The 17,549-nt window shown below is 40.0% G+C and overlaps 1 protein-coding gene across 2 annotated transcripts in view; it reads right to left on the bottom strand.

Annotated features, from left to right (window-relative positions):
* Positions 1–9,931: 9,931 nt before the first annotated feature.
* The window catches only part of fam91a1 (family with sequence similarity 91 member A1), a 50,771-nt gene continuing 43,153 nt past the window's right edge, over positions 9,932–17,549 (bottom strand). For both annotated transcript variants that reach the window (XM_060823087.1, XM_060823089.1), the window contains exons 23-24: positions 13,766–13,835; positions 9,932–12,399 (exon numbers count right to left, since the gene is read on the bottom strand). In XM_060823087.1, the coding sequence (XP_060679070.1) occupies positions 12,220–12,399; positions 13,766–13,835 (250 nt within the window). In that variant the 3' untranslated portion in view covers positions 9,932–12,219. The remainder of the gene's footprint in view (positions 12,400–13,765; positions 13,836–17,549) is intronic.

Genomic DNA, 17,549 nt, shown 5'->3' with positions numbered 1-17,549 from the left:
ACACATTTTCAGCTCTGATCTCCAGCATCTGCAGTCCTCACTTTCTCTTAGAATACCATGTGTTTTGTTAAAGTATTTGCACTCAACATTATATTCAACTATATATTCAAAATAGATTTCCCTGTTTTTACTGACCTACATCTTCATATCCTTCCATGTCTGTCTCTCCCTCCCTGTCATTTTCTCCAGCCTGACAGTCCTTTGAGAACTCTTCACTCCTCTCATTCTGACCTCGAGCATAAAACATTACAGCTTAGTACAAGCCCTTCAGCCCTCAATGTTGCACCAATCTGTGAAACCAATCTAAAGCCCATCTAACCTACATGTATCACTCCCCACCCCCCCCCCACTCCGCCCAATTTAAAGCTATGTCCCCTTGTGCTAGCCATCACCATCCGAGGAAAAAAGGTTCTCACTGTCCACACTGTGATAATCTTGTATGCCTCTATTAAGTAACCTCTTAACCTTCTTCTTTCAAACGAAAAACAGCCTGAAGTCCCTCAGCCTTTCGTCATAAGACCTTCCCTCCAAATTAGGCAACATCCTGAAAAATCTCTTCTGCACCCTTTGCAATGCTTCAACATCTTTCCTATAATGCGGGAACCAGAACTGTATGCAATACGTCAAGTGCCCGAGTTTTATGCCTGCCTGATTTTAATGGTCATACCATTGGGGGGTATGCCTTCACCTTCGCACGTGCAAACCTATCGAATTCCCTCCTTAAATCTCTCCAATTCTCCATTATACTTTGAGATCCCTCTTATTAATCCATCTCTTTGGCTGTTTTCTCTAATATCTCATGTGACCTAGCATCTATTTTTAATGTATAATACCCATGATGCATCTTGGGATGCTTTGTTATATAAAGGTACTATATGATTACAAGTTGATGTCATCAGTCCTTTCTAAGCACTGTGATACTCTAGCTCATAAATCAAAGCTGATCTTGCCCTCATGGGTTGAGATATTCTTGAAAAGTGTTCATCTTGTGGAAGGATTGCATATTCTGTTTTAATAAAGCAAAATTAATTATTCTCTGTTCTAGGTGTCCCCTACTATACTGATGTGGACAAACAGCCACTTTCAGTAGTGACAAATGACATTAGGAATCTGAATTCTGAGGAAAGGTCACTCAACCTGAAATGGTAACTCTGATATCTCTCCACACATGTTTCCAGACCTGCTGAGCTTTTCTAGTGATTTCTGTTTTTGTTTAAGGATCCAAGAAACTGATTTTGCATTCAGCTTCAGCAGCTTCTCCCCGCCTCTTCCTTTGCATTAGATATGATCATCCTTTTGTAACTCTTTCCCTTTCACTATTTGCTCACAACGTACTACAGAGTGAGACAACATAGAAACAGGCCCTGGATTAAAGGTGCTGGAAAAGGACAGCAGTTCAGGCAGCATCCAAGGAGCAGTAAAATTGACGTTTCAGGCAAAAGCCCTTCATTAGGATGAAGGGCTTTTGCCCGAAACGCCAATTTTACTGCTCGTCGGATGCTGCCTGAACTGCTGTGCTTTTCCAACACCTCTAATCCAGAATCTGGTTTCCAGCATCTGCAGTCATTGTTTTTACCCATTGAAACAGGCCCTTCAACCCACCATGTCTATGCCAACCAGCAAACACCAAACTACACTAATCCCATTCATGTACACTTGGTCTATAACCTCCTACCTCGAGGACACCTCTTCCTACTGCCCCCTCGACCATGACCCCAGCCCCCATCCCAGACCATACAGAACCTCATCACCTCAGGAGATCTCCCACCCACAGCTTCCAACTCATAGTCCGGGAACCCTGCACTGCCCAGTTCTACCTCCTTCCCAAAATCCACAAGCCTGACCACCCTGGCCGACCCATTGTCTCAGCATGCTCCTGCCCCACTGAATCATCTCAACCTACCTCGACGCTGTCCTATCCCCCCTAGTCCAGGAACTCCCCACATATGTTCGAGACACCACCCACGCCCTCCACCTCCTCCAAGACTTCCGTTTCCCCGGGCCCCAACGCCTCATCTTCATGGATATCCAATCCCTCTACACCTCCATCCGCCATGACCAGGGCCTCCAAGGCCTCAATTTTTTCCCTCTCCAGACGTTCCGAACAGTACCCTTCCACCGACGCTCTCATTCGTTTGGCCGAACTGGTCCTCACCCTTAACAATTTCTCCTTTGAATCCTCCCACTTCCTCCAGACCAAAGGGGTAGCCACACATGTATGGGCCCCAGCTATGCCTGTCTCTTTGTTGGCTACGTAGAACAGTTGATCTTCCATAATTACACCGGCACCACTCCCCACCTCTTCCTCTGCTACATTGATGACTGCATTGGCGCCACCTCGTGCTCCCGCAAGGAGGTTGAGCAATTCATCAACTTCACCAACACATTCCACCCTGACCTTAAATTTACCTGAACCGTCTCTGACACCTCCCTCCCACTTCCTGGACCTCTCCATCTCCATTAATGACGACCGACTTGACACTGACATTTTTTACAAACCACCGACTCCCACAGCTACCTGGATTACACCTCTTCCCACCCTATCTCTTGCAAAAATGCCATCCCGTATTCCCAAATCCTCCGCCTCTGCCGTATCTGCTCCAAGGACCAGTTCACCATAGAACATACCAGATGGCCTCCTTCTTTAGAGAGCGCAATTTCCCTTCCCATGTGGTTAAACATGCCCTCCAACGCATCTCGTCCACATCCCACACTTCCGCCCTCAGACCCCACCCCTCCAACTGTAACAAGGACAGAACGCCCCTGGTGCTCACCTTCCACCCTACAAACCTTCGCATAAACCAAATCATCTGCCGACATTTCCGCCACCTCCAAAAAGACCCCACCACCAGGGATATATTTCCCTCCCCACCCCTTTCCGCCTTCCGCAAAGACCGTTCCCTCCGTGACTACCTGGTCAGGTCCACGCCCCCCTACGAGCCACCGTCCCATCCTGGCACTTTCCCCTGCCACCGCAGGAACTGTAAAACCTGTGCCCACACCTCCTCCCTCACCTCTATCCAAGTCCTTAAAGGAGCCTTCCACATCCATCAAAGTTTTACCTTCACATCCACTAATATCATTTATTGTATCCGTTGCTCCTGATGCGGTCTCCTCTACATTGGGGAGACTGAGTGCCTCCTAGCAGAGCACTTTAGGGAACATCTCCGAGACACCCGCACCAATCAACCACACCACCCCGTGGCCCAACATTTCAACTCCCCCTCCCACTCTGCCGAGGACATGGAGGTCCTGGGCCTCCTTCACCGCTGCTCCCTCACCAGCAGACGCCTGGAGGAAGAACGCCTCATTTTCCGCCTCGGAACACTTCAACCCCAGGACATCAATGTGGACTTCAACAGCTTCCTCATTTCCCCTTCCCCCACCTCACTCTAGTTTCAAACTTCCAGCTCAGCACTATCCCCATGACTTGTCCGGACTTGTCCGACCTGCCTAGCTCCTTTTCCACCTATCCACTCCACCCTCTCCTCCCTGACTTATCACCTTCATCCCCTCCCCCACTCACCCATTGTACTCTATGCTATTCTCTCCCCACCCCCACCCCGACCCCCACCCTCCCTTTGCTTATCTCTCCACACTTCAGGCTCACTGCCTTTATTCCTGATGAAGGGCTTTTGCCCGAAACGTCGATTTCGCTGCTCGTTGGAGGCTGCCTGAACTGCAGTGCTCTTCCAGCACCACTGATCCAGAATCTGGTTTCCAGCATCTGCAGTCATTGTTTTTACCCCATAACCTCCTATTCCTTACCATCTAGATGAACACTTAAAACGCATTTTAAATGCTGCGACAGTACCTACCTCCTCCACCCTCTCAGGCAGCATGTTCTATTTTTCAACTATCCTCTGGGTGAAAAAATATTTTTCTTAGATTTCCTCTAAACTACTTAATCCTCACCTTAAAGGTATGCCTTCTGGTTTTAGAAATGTTTGTTATGGGGAAAAGATGCTCACAAACTACTCTGTCTATGTCTCTCATAATTTTGGAAACTTCAGTCAGATCCCTCCCCCCCCCTTCCCCAGCTTCCTCTGCTCCAAGGAAAACAAACCCAGCCTATCCAATCTCCCCTTGCAACTGAGACTTATCATCCCAAGCAACATCTTGTTGAATTTCTCTGCACCATTTCCAGTGCAATCACATCCTGCTAATGGTGTGAAGACCAGACCTGCACACAGTATTCCATCTATGACCTTCCCAATATTTTGTAAGGTTGTAATAACTTCCTTGCTTCTATATTCTACATCTGGCCTAATGAAAACAATCATCCCGTATGACTTCTTCACCAATCTGTCTATCTGTACTGACTTTCAAAGATGCGTGGACTTGTATACCAAGGTTTCTTTGTTCCTATAGACCTGCCATTCATTCAAATATCCTTTGATTATTAGACCTCCCAAAATGCATCCCATCACACTTACCAGGATAAAACTCCATCTGGATTGCTGTGTCCAATTTACCAGCTGATCAATATCCCCAAGCCATCCTCTTCACTATCAAAAACACCACTAATTTTCATGTCATCTACAAGCTTACTAATTATCCCTTCTATGTTCACATCCAAGTTGTTAATACACATAATAAACAAAGGTCCCAGAACCTTGGTGCACCTCTGGTCATAGGCTTCCAGTCACAAAAAATAAACCACCACCTTTGCCCCCTGTTTGAAACCAATCTTGGTAAAAGTTTGCCAATTTGCCTTGGATCCTATGGGCTTTTAGCTTTTAGATCAGCCTTCCATATGAGACCTTGTCAAAGGCTTTACCAAAGTCCATAGAAACCACATCAACCCCATTACCCTCATCAATATATTCAGTCACCTTTTCAAAAAGCTCAATAACTCAGATAGAATCTCCCTGTGACAAATCCATGCTGACTATCCCTCACCAATCTTTGCCCTTCCAAGTGTTTACTAGGCCTGTGTCTCAGAGCTTTTTCCAAGAATTTCCCTCTCACTTATATGAGACTAACTGGTCTGAAATTACCTGTCCTACCCCTTGTTGCTCTTCAACGAAAGATCAGCCATCCTTCAGTTTCTGGCACTTCACCTGTGGCCAGTGAATTATTAAATATGTTTTCCAGGGCTTCAGCAATCTCTTCTGTTGCATCCCATAGTGGCATTTTAACTCCTGACACACAGGAAAATGAGATTGTTTTTTTTAGCTAAATATGCATTTCACAAACATTTGACATTCAAAGTTTGTGAGAAGGTTTGTAGCTCGGGTGCTCGTTGTTGTGGTTCCATTCGCCGAGCTGGGAGTTTTTGTTGCAAATGTTTCGTCCCCTTTCTAGGTGACATCTTCAGTGCTTGGGCTCGAGCCTCCTGTGAAGCGCTTCTGTGCTGATTCCTCCGGCATTTATACTGGTCTGAATCTGCCGCTTCCGGTTGTCAGTTGCTGTCCGCTGCAGTGGCCGGTATATAGGGTCTAGGTCGATGTGTCTGTTGATAGAATTTGTGGATGAGTGCCATGCCTCTAGGAATTCCCTGGCTGTTCTCTGTTTGGCCTGCCCTATATTAGTGGTGTTGTCCCAATTGAATTCGTGTTGTTTGTCATGTGAGTGTATGGCTACTAGGGATAGCTGGTCGTGTCGTTTCGTGGCTAGTTGGTGTTCATGGATGCGGTTTGTTAGCTGTCTTCCTGTTTGTCCTATGTAGTGTTTTGTGCAGTCCCTGCATGGGATTTTGTACACTAATCATTTGACATTTTTGTAGTTAGGGTAAAGAACATTCGGGTCAGTTCTTTGAGATAAAAGACAAGAGAGAAAAGAATGACCATGTAAACCTCTGGAAAAATGGGGTTGCTGAGACTAAATTTTTAGTCAAAAAGTAGAGATTAACATTTACACAAGTAATATTTTCAGGAGTAAGATTTCAACCCCACGTGCCTCAATTTTCATGAGTAACTTTTAAGGGAGTTGAAACCCTCCAATTCTAACTCAGAATTGGGGCTGAAGGGTTCCAGACACTGGATAATTGCAAATCAGAAGTTTATACTGCCGGGGCAACTATTGCATAAGAACTTGTAGGATCCCACTCAGGGTACATCCAGTCTTGGATTGTCTGAACATCAGAAGATCTCTGACCACGATGTTAAAAAGATTCATGAAAAGGGAAAGTAAAGGGATAGAAAGAGGAAGAGAAAAGAAATACAAACGGAAAGCAGAAAGGCAAAAATAAATCTGACAAGAGTAAAACAGCAATTATTTATAGGAAAATTACATAAAATTTCAGGACAGAAACAGCCAATTTGGTCCAAATGCTTCATGAGCCTCACACATCCCACCCGAACACAAACTCCATCATCATTCCCTATCATTCCCTTCTCTCTCCCATGCTTATTCAGCATCACCTTAAAACCACCCATTCAATCTGTGTCATTGGTCTCAGTGGTAGCGAAGTCCAATTACTTCTGAATCCACTGTGGGATTTATTAATGACTATCATACATTTACAGCCAGTGGAAGAGGAACATCATGGAAAGGTGTATATATACAACATTTCTAGATTAAACCATTCCACCTCCATCTTGACCTGCACCTTGATGGATTCCACACAGTGCTTACATTGTGTTAATTTTGTAGCACACATGTGGAGTAACATTCTCATTGTATATTCCAAATTTTAACAACAACATTTGGAAACAACATATGTTGATGTAAGTTGAACAAGCAGTTGTAAAAACCGAAGTTTATGTTTTAAGGCACTGTGTCCTGCATACCACATCTTTGTGGTGGTTGACGATGCAACACTTTGATTACTGACCAAACCAGCTTCAAATATACCCATGACCAATATTTGGCAGACTGAATTTGGCAAAGAAAGAGCATCAATGGTTCATAATGCAGATGACAAGGAAGAAATAAAGATGTGAGTTAAGGAGTTCTTAATATTCTACATCATGAGGTGCATTTTTATGAAGTATGAAGCCAAGTTCACCCTGCCTACTAAAAGTCCTCACGGTGAAGCACAGGGCCAATAAAGAATTACTTTTGTTGCCTCAAACAAACTATTATGTGATCAAGATCAGTAATGTGTAGACATCAATTCTTACATGTGGCACACAGCCATGGAACACTGAAGATGAATAATGACATAACAAGTCAGGCAGATGCAGAGACTTAATCATTGACAGACCAATAGGAACACTTTAGCCCATTACATGCAAGTTGGCTGTTTGGCTCAAAATATCCAAAAACTTCTCTCCCTGCTAATCACATCTTCCAAGAATGTATGGTCTCTTCTTGCTCACTTGCTCTGTCAACAAATGTTCTTTGCCTGAATGTGGAGTAGATGGAGGCAGGGCAAGATTATCCCTACTACAGTGGAAGGAGTGCAGAAATACGTTCATCTTAAAATTAGTTATTAGTAAATTACAATCACCACAGTCCCAAGACACTCACTGAAACATTGAGTGGTGCTGCGAAAAAGGGCTTCTTTATACATTGGCACAGATGGGAAGCCTAGGAATATGAGGCAGGAGAGTATGTATAAAGTGCACAAGTGAATTTTGTCAGATATTTTGAATGGGAACTGACATGTACAAATGAGGAGGGGAGCAAAACTGTTAATCTGATAATAGAAATGAAGAGATTCCTCTCATGAAAGTAGCGTAAGTGTAATTTGCAGCAATCCATAGGTTGGTGTGCAGACACTCAAGACGTTGTTGTCCCTTAATTAATTCACTTACTGCCGCATAGGGAACCTTCCTTCAAGAGTCCCCATGATGAGAGCTTGCTAAAGCAAAAGTTTACAGTACAAACTCCTCAACCCAAACTTTTAACACTTTAGTTGGAAAAGTTGAATTATTTTGTGCATGTGTGCTGTAGTTTTCGACAATCCAATTACACACAAAATGATTGCAATGGTATCTAATGTCCTGAAAAATTAGGGTTTTGAATGCTTTGATCCTATGAAATGCACAGCCTCAGATTGTGGTCGAAGCAGTTCAATCACGGCGTTCAAAAGGGTTTTGTATATGCAAATGAATGGAAAAATGTAAGACTACAGGATAAGGACAGGAGAGACATAGTAGCTAAAATTGATCCTCTAGGATTGCAATACAAGCTCAATGGCCCTTCTTCTGGGCTGAAGCCATTTTATGATTCCATCAAGAAGTCCAGAGGGAGGCAGGTGGAAAGTCATAGAATTGCAATTGGCATGGGCATAATTGCCAATGAGCATGATAATGTTAACATCTGGTACAACATCCCACACCACAACCACCTCTCTCCCACCTAGTTTTAGCCTCCCAAGTGTCCCCAGTGCTCATTATTCCACCAATGGCAACCATACCTTCAGTCGAATAGGCCGCAAGCTCTGGAGAGCACATTTTAACACTGCTCACTTTCAGGAATACATTAAATCCTCTGTCTCTAATCAATCTTTCGTTCACCTATACTAATACATTTCTTTCTTGATTTGATGTGAAACAAATGGAAAATATGTGGGTCCTGTGAAGCACTGTCAATTAAACATGCTTCATAGCTGGTGATTGTTGATATAAGGGCTAATTAGGCCATCACAGTGACATTTAAATGTATGCTATGTAAACACTTCAAATGATTGACAAATTATAGCATCAAATTAAATAGTTAGAGAGCTGGTGAAATGAATTCTCTATCATTTTTCACTTCTGTGAAACCTTAATAACAATCAAAGGAAAATCTGGTGTTTTGACTTTACCCAGCTGTAGTGTTGTTGAATGTGCCTGTGTTATCAGCTTTCCAATTTACTTTGCTGGCTTCTTTAAACTCTAATTCTGTTGTTCTTCTCATTCATTTTGGGACCATTCTGTTTTTCTACTAACTTGCAAAGTGTTAAACTCAGATTATTACAAAGTATAATACATTGTTTTTTAGGAGTAGGGGAGCATGTCAATTAAAACTCCAGATAAAAATGATTCAAGTGTTAATGTATGAAATTCATGAATTATAAGAGACTACATCAATTTAGAGTTGTAATCTTTGAAGTATAGACATTGAAGCAATGAATAGATTGACATTTAAGATTTAAGGGCAGAAACCAGCTTTCACCAGCTCTCTATTTAATTTGATACTATAATTTCGGTCACTCATTTGAAGCGTTTATGTAGCATATATTTAAATGACATTGTGATTGCCTAAATAGCCATTGTACCATAGGTGGACAGAAATGCTCTATTTTGGAGAATCCACAACGAGATGGCACTGGGCCAAATGTTCTGTAAAAGGTGGTTGATAGGACATAAATTGTTAATTTTTAAATCGGAAATTGATAGATATTTGTTAACCTAAGAGATATGGGAGAAAAGAGAAACTATATATGAAGTTAGATTATGGATCAACTATAATTTCATTGATCAGTGGTACAACCTGGAGGGGTGAACTGGCCAATGGATAGGCTGATGCTTGGGGCCAAAAAATTCTTCATTTCAGATGACTCTCTGAAGAAGAAAAAAAGATAACTTTTGCAAGCTCATTGGACAAGTTCAGAAACTCCACAGATGACTTGACTGCACGGAGTTCCCTACCTTACAGCTGAAAGCTCCAAATGCCTTTTATAAGGCAACTTTACAAAACTGACGTGGGGAGACATGGGCATCCCCAGAGTCAGAGTTTTCCAGTGTGTTGAATTTTCAGTCATGATCTGGCAAAACATTGAAGACACATCGGATATTATTACCAATCTGGAGGAAAGCAGGATTGCCTTCGAAATTGAGAAAGCACTCAAAACACATGAAGGTGAACCAATGAGTAACCCCCTCTGTAGAGTTATTAAAGTTCAGCATTCAGAACATGCAATCAATAAATAAATTAAAAGCAGCCAATTATGAAGTCCCATGAAGGTGGCAAGAAAATTAAACTTTCAAAATAGGAAGCTAGTCACAGCAATAATATTTATTGTGAGACCTTAGTCAAGCAGTGTAGTTCTGTGGACCACATATTAACACATTAGACATGAAAATAAATATTGAAAAAACATGAAAATCTTGTCAACATTTATTGGCTATATTCTTCCAAGATAATATGTATAACAAAAATGTCCAAAGATCCTTTAACATGAATCAACAGTCTCACCATTCCAAAAAAATGCAATTTTAAAAAGGTCACATCTCATTCAATGAAGTAACGACTTTTCTTTTGCAAATCAAGATGGAAATCAGTTGGACTGTGCAGTGTAAGAAACAGATAAATGGTCACTGCCTGACATTATGGTCCATTAAAGACATCAGTGAATATACACACCCGATGCCTATATTAATATTCATGGTTACTAATCTTACACTTCATAAATCTTTTTGCAAAGAGAATAACTCGCGCACCTATTGCACTTTGAGGCCGAAGGGCATCACAGAATGAAACTGAGACAAGAAATACTTCTGAAATTTCAATAGCATTTGAATTACAAAAGACAACAAGTAGAGAGAGTACATAGTGACTTAACTGATTCACTATCTTTCAGTATTATCTGTACAGCATCACTGCTCCCAAAACAGACCACCAAGGTACCCTGGTGACAACAATGTATAATCTAGGATACAGATCTTTGTAACTGAGATGATGAGGGTAATATAGAGTGAACGAGTCAAGGACACTTGGATAATGAATCTTCCAATTGCACATTTCAGGTACCTTAAATACTTTTGTATAAATGAAATTGACTTCAAGCAGCAACTCAAATTATAGAGTAAGCAGTTTTGCAATGTATTTACAAAGAAAAAAAAGAGCTGTCATTTGTACATGGTTTGTAGGTTGCAAGAAAACCTTTATTGGTCACTTCATTACCCCAAACCATTTCCCAATTTTAGAAAAAAATGAATAAAACTTAACACAGAAACTGTTTAGCTCAGAATCCCCTCCCTCCCCAATCAACTTCAGCAGTGGAATTCTGAAAAAAATGTACAAAATAATCACTGCAACTGTTATTGAAGCCAGAGTTACAACAGATCAATAGTTTAAAAACTACTTACTGTTCTGCAAAAATAGACCCTTGCATTAGACAAAATTTCTACCATAAAAAAGGTACACTTTACTTAATTGGACCTTCTTCCAGATATCTCCAGTTTTACACAGACCGAAATACAGTTAAATTGTTATATCGAACAAACATCCTTGATACTGAAATATAGTCTGTTATCTTTCAGAACTCACAAGATCATGGCAGATGTAGCAATTATTAAAGCTTAATGGTGTGGTATAGATTGATTCTCATACCAGCTTAGGTAAAATAAATGTGTTTTCAATGAAACCCGCATAAAAAAATCTTTCGCCATTCAACTGGATTTGTAAGCTCGCATGTGATAGATTTGTAGCATATAATACACCAGTGAATGTGATAATATACTGATATTCAGTACCACGTCAACTTTGTTCTCAAACTGTGCTTATGCAAAACATTCACACAATTGGTGCTCAAAATGCAGTTCAACATTAATCCTTCAGTGACATGCAATGTTTTTAAAACTTAGTTCAATGGACTTGTTTTAATTTCAATCTAGGATTTGAGGTACACCAGTGTACATTTTTGTACCTAAATACCTGTCATTCAGTCGCTTAAATAACTAAAAATCCTCCACTTATGTTTAAATGGGATTAGATCCTGATAATGGCTCACACTGGTGACCAACTTCTAAATGGGTTACTCAATCTTTGGGCAAAAGGCAAAGTAGCAAATGGACACAAACAGTGGCAGCAAGATGATGACCACCATTCCACAGGGCTAAAGTAGATATTAAAGCTCACTTTCTCATTTCATTGATTTAACATGGTGGAGTGGGTCTGCCAACCTTGTTTCAAATAAACAAGTCGTATTTCATGGGGAAGTTACCATATAATTCTACAAACCAAAACAAGCATCCAGTTTATTTAAAGTTATTCAAGAGGTTATCTTATTCAGCAGTTTTCACAAAAAATTTAAATCACATGAGTCTATTTTTTGAATTAAAACATTATTAAGGTGCTATATAACCATATCAATTTGGATCAGCATGTAAAATCTGGCTGTCCTTTAGGAATGGAGTGTCAGGGAAAGAAAGAGTGAGAGGAAGGCGAAAGAAAAGCTAAAAAGCAAGGAGAAAAAGACAGGAAAGTTAGTGGGGGGTGGGGGAGAGAGAGAGAGAGAGAGGGAGAGAGAGAGAGAGAGAAAGGAAAATGATCAGTGTAAACAGACATATGTTATTGTGAGTCCTGCTTGTGATGAGCAGTGTTAGAACATCAAAATTACGTTCATTTAGTTTGGTCCTTGTGCAATCTAGCAATATGTAGAGATGATGGAGACTTTCCAACCCACTCAGACAAAACGCCATCTTTGAAAATCAGATTCTTAGCTGGAAGTGGAACTCCGACATCAATGGACGATGATTGAGTGAATAAAGATGTAATACTATTATCTGAGTCACCAGTTTCCTGAACACACACAAAAAAAAACACCAGTTATTAAAAGGTTCTCAAATAACAGTTTTCCAAAAACGTACGGATTATATTTGGTAGTTCCTCATCTATCTCACCTGTTACTTTCTTAATATTCATCCTTATTTCAAGTGTTTGGTTTCTGCTTGATAGTTGCTAACATTTATTGCATTGTGCAATTGGCAATACAAATACACCAGCAACAATTCACTTATGCAGCATCTTAAAAAGTAATGAAATATTCCTGGTTGTTTCACAAGAACGTTACAAAACCAAGAAAATCTCACCGAATGACCAAACAGCTTTTGAGAAACTAAACGTTATCTATTATTGCTGGCTTCCTATAAACTTCCAACAGTAATAGCAGAAGAGACAAGCAATCTTTTACAAAGAGTTGTTAAGAATCAAGATGAACCAATTGTGTGAGACTGGTTTTAAAATCTTTGATTGAAGGATGAAAATCAGGCTCCAGAATAGGAAAAGACAACAGATTGATTGAACATAGCTGAGTTATGGGAAACAAAAATGTGCAGTTTCAATAGTTGACTTCATAGTCATGGTTTTATATGCCATAGTGTTTTCAGCTTGTTATACAAAGTTTATTATGTAGCACGAGTTATTTTCTCCAGAAAAAGATGAGGAACACCCTAATAAAGATCTTTAAAGTTACGAAGAAGAGTCAACGTAGAAGTGGTCGAAATTAAGAGTTTTAAGAATTCAGGAGAAACAGTTGTCCCAGAGAAGAACTCAATACCTCAGGGAATGGTTGAGGCAAATAACATAAATGTGTTAAAGAGGAAGCTGGATAAGTATAACAGAAAAAGGAAGAGAAAGCTATGTTGATGGAGATATATGGAGAGGTGAGGGAGGATGCTGATGTAGAACAAACACTGGGCATAGACCAGTTGGGCTAAATGGCCTGTTTCTGTGTTTGCAATACTTTGTTCTGCATGCACTATTTTTGTATGATTATATTGAGGTAGAGATATTCAGAATGGATGATGGAACTCAATTTAATTTCAGGGACTCAATATCACATCCCCAGACCAGCCCATCAATAATTAGACGCTGAATAAAGCTCTCTTTGTTCTAAACTTTAACTCTAACACCCTGCACTATTTCCACAGCTAATTTAGGATATTACTTATTTAATCCCAATTACTACTCATTCAGAACCAATGATGGCTGAATTTTGACTAACAAACTAAAGTGATTTCAGATTGTTGAAGCCAACAGGGTAGATTTGAATTTGAACTCTGTAGGGATATTGTTTCATTCATTAGGTCTCATCCATGCTTATCAAATTTCAATCACATTTTTCAAAATAATCAATTTCAACACTAGTATTTTAGATAGTTTATACCTGGAATGACTGTACAAAGCTGAGGACTTGCAGAGATAATTTCCTACTGGAATGCAAAAGTTTTTGAAGGCTATAAAAGGAGAATAATACACAGTTGATTAATAATATGCAAATACATTCATCAATTCATTTGCATTGGACAGGAAGATAAACACGAAAGGAAATTAAATAACAAAATGCTGTTTACAATGACAAAATGTAAAGTATAAACAAACAGGTTTCAGCCAAGAAAATTCACAACTTCTAAATTTTCAAACCATTGTGAGTTTCAATCATGTTGAATGTTCAAAACAGGTTCCTACCAATGCATTAACCATGAAAACAATAGTAAACCCACAGGCCCAATACAGCATTGTTTCCAATGCAACATTATTCCTTTTCCACAGCTTTGCTGCTCTTCCCTTGGAAGTGGATTTCAGTTCTGAAACCTTAATAATATAGGTTTCTTTCTTTTGCATCATCTGCATCCTCTACTTATACCAACAATGCATGCTTTTTCAGGTCTGAAATGTCCAAAAAAGGATATCAAATCATTATGCTTAAAACCATTAAGTGGAAGTAGGTCAAAAGCATAGTATGAAAAGAACAAAATAAGGTCCTTCAATGATAATTTGCATTTAATCTTAGATTAATCTTAGGTGATTCCAATGTCTCAACTATATCCAAAGGCAATGCAAGTTAGTGAAGTTAGCCTGCAGGATTCCAGCTCTATTTGTAATCCATGCATCGCCCTGGCATGGAAGGACTGAATTTATATGTTTGGTCAAACAAGATTGATAAAAATAGGTCATCAATGCATTGACTTTATCTTCCGATTCATATTAGGTGCAAGGGTCCAACAACCCAGGCCCCTGGTGCTCTGAGGCAGCAGTGCTAACCACTGAGACACTGTGCAACCCCACAGATCTTTCTTCTCAACCTCCTGGTGATCCTCAGGTTAAAACTGTCACCTGGTCCTCTCTGTAATGAGAGCGCAGCCCTGTGGTCCAGTAAGGTTTGGCCAACTTTGAATTATGAGGGAAGACTTTTCACCTCTGAGGGGCTGATAACTGGGGTGGAGTACATTTTGACGGTAAAGAATTCACCCAGAATTTAGTGGTATTCAAAACTTTGCTGTCAAAAGGCAGGCAGGAATCTTGAAGACATTTAAGTATTTGATGAGCACTAGAAAAGTCACAGCCAACTTGGTCAATTGCTGGGAAACGGGATCGAAGGAGGTAGCTGTTTGATGACTAGTGTGGATATATTGGACCTTTTCTGTGCTGTAAAAACTGTAAATATGAGAGGCAGTAGACTATTCAGCCTGTACCAGCCAGATATCCTAAATTAATCTAGTCCCATTTGCCAGCACTTGGCCCATATCCAACAAAACCCTTCCTCTTCATATACCGATCCAGATGTCTTTTAAAATGTTGTAATTGTCCCATCTCTACCATTTCCTTTGGAAGCTCATTCCATACATGCACGACCCTCTGAGAAAAAGTTGCCCAATGTCGTCTCCAATCCATCTAAAAAACTGAAGTTGATCATCCCTGTAACCACTCTCTGGAATCTAGGAAAGCTTCGGAGGGATATTTGATTTGATTAATTGTAATCACATGTACCCAAAAACAGTGAAAAGTTTTGTTTTGAGAGCAGTACAGGCAAGTCATCGCAAACTAGGACATTCAGATCAAAGGGTGCTTAGACAGAGTGAGGCATACAAGGTTACAGCTGCACAGGAAGTGCACAAAGCAGGTCAACATTAAATTTGAGATTAGAGAAGATATGGGCCAAACACAGGCAAATGGAGCAACTTTGGGAACATGGTCGACATGGACTAGTTGTACATAAAGATCTGTTTCCATGCTCTATGATTATATCCCATGCATCATTTAACATCAATTGCTAAATTGTGGTGCTAGAACTAGACGCAACGCTGTAGTTAAATTTTATTCAATTTTAACACAACCCTGTGAGATGATATTATAGCTTTAAGAAGTGTATTTTGTCCTGGTTTCTTTTAGAGAGAGATTGGGAAAGGATGATGAGCAATCTATGAGAAGATTATCAACTTATGAAGCACTGGGTAGTTTTTTTTAAAAGTTAGAACAAGAGAAACAGGAGTGGGTGGAGACATACACAAACAAAGGATTTTGCAGGTTTTGCTTTAGTTAGTTAGTGGGTGTGAACTGAGACTATGGCAGGAAAGACCTACTTTTCTCTCTGGATGCAGCTGCATTTATCTCATTCTTGCTGACTGAACCGGTGTGTCAGACAATCTGTTTTCCAAATTTGCCTTTGCCAAGGGGTGTATTTATGGGATGTTACTGTATTGGAATAGTTACTGTTTTGCAGTAATAATCTATTGTTGTGTTGAATTTTCCAATAAAGTTCTTCAAATTCTTCTTTATTTCATTTGTATTTAACTATAAATGTAAGAATAAAGTGTGTTTTACTTAACTTCCAGATGCAATTCAATTGGTCAAACTACTTGAACACAGCACCTGAAACTTACCTTTGAAATATGAAAGAGGAGATGCTGGATAGGCTGGGACTTTTTTCCTTGGAGCATAAGATTGAGGGGTGATGTATAGGCGTATATAAAATCAGGAGGGGCACAGATAAGGTGAACAACCAAGGTTTTTTTGCTAGGATCGGGGAGTTCAAAACTGGAGGGCATCGGTTTAAAACAAAAGGGGAAAGATTTAAAAAAGGGCATTATTTCATACAGAGGGTGGTGCATATATGGAATGAACTGCCAGAAAGAGTGGTAGATTCAGGTACAGTTACCAAATTTAAGTGGCATTTGGACAGGTATATGAATAGAAAAGGTTGAGAGGATATGGTCCAAACACAAGAAAATGGGCCTAGTTTAGTTTGGGAAATGGGGTTGGGGTGGACGAGTTGGACCAAAGGATCTGTTTCTGTGCTGTATGACTCTAAGATTCTTTAAGAATGCATAATCAAGAGAACTTCATGAATACAACAACTGCACATCATCAGTTCAAGTATATGTATGTTTGACAAAAAAATCTAAAATGCATATCAATTAGTTCTGGAATTCAGGACTTCAGTTACATACAGCTAAAGAAATTGGGATTGTTCACCTTAGAAGAGAGAGAAGATTAAGAAATAATGGAGATATTCAAATTTATGAGATTTTGATAAAGGAGGTGACACTGTTTCCATTAGGATGAGGATCAATAATCAGAGAATATAAAATACTTGGTTAAAAAAAGCCAAGGGAGATGAATGATGAACATTTTTTTCACCACTCAGTTGTGACAATAAAGGTAGATTTTAACTTTTCGTAGTACAGGACCAATGAATATCCCAAAGTTCTGGAAAGCCAATTAAATACTTTGAAGTGTAGTCACTTGTTATGATGTAAATTCCTACAACATGTGATACTGTCCAGACTTCTGTGATGTTGAGCGAGGATAACTATTGATAAAGACACCAGGAATAACTCTTCTTAAAAAGTAAAATGATGGGGTATTTTATACATTTTTCAGGACAGACAGGGCCTCAGTTTAACATTGCATCCAAAGACAGTCCAGCAGTCCCCCATTACTAAACTGCAGTATCAACTTTGATCAATGCACTCAAATCTAAAACAGAACTTAAACACACTTCCTTCTGACTCAGATGCATATAGTGCTACTCAATGCACAACAAATGATTTGGAATGCAATGCCTTAAAAAAAAATGGTGGTACCAGTCTGAATCATAACTTTTAAAGGGCAATTGGATCTCTACTCAAACAAAAAAAAAATTGCAGGGTTACGCGGTAGAATCAAGG

This window comes from Hemiscyllium ocellatum, chromosome 4, assembly GCF_020745735.1.
Source record: "Hemiscyllium ocellatum isolate sHemOce1 chromosome 4, sHemOce1.pat.X.cur, whole genome shotgun sequence".
NCBI classification, from domain to species: Eukaryota; Metazoa; Chordata; class Chondrichthyes; order Orectolobiformes; family Hemiscylliidae; genus Hemiscyllium; species Hemiscyllium ocellatum.
The sequence above is the reverse complement of the archived record's forward strand: the minus strand, read 5'-3'. Positions and strand labels throughout refer to the sequence as shown.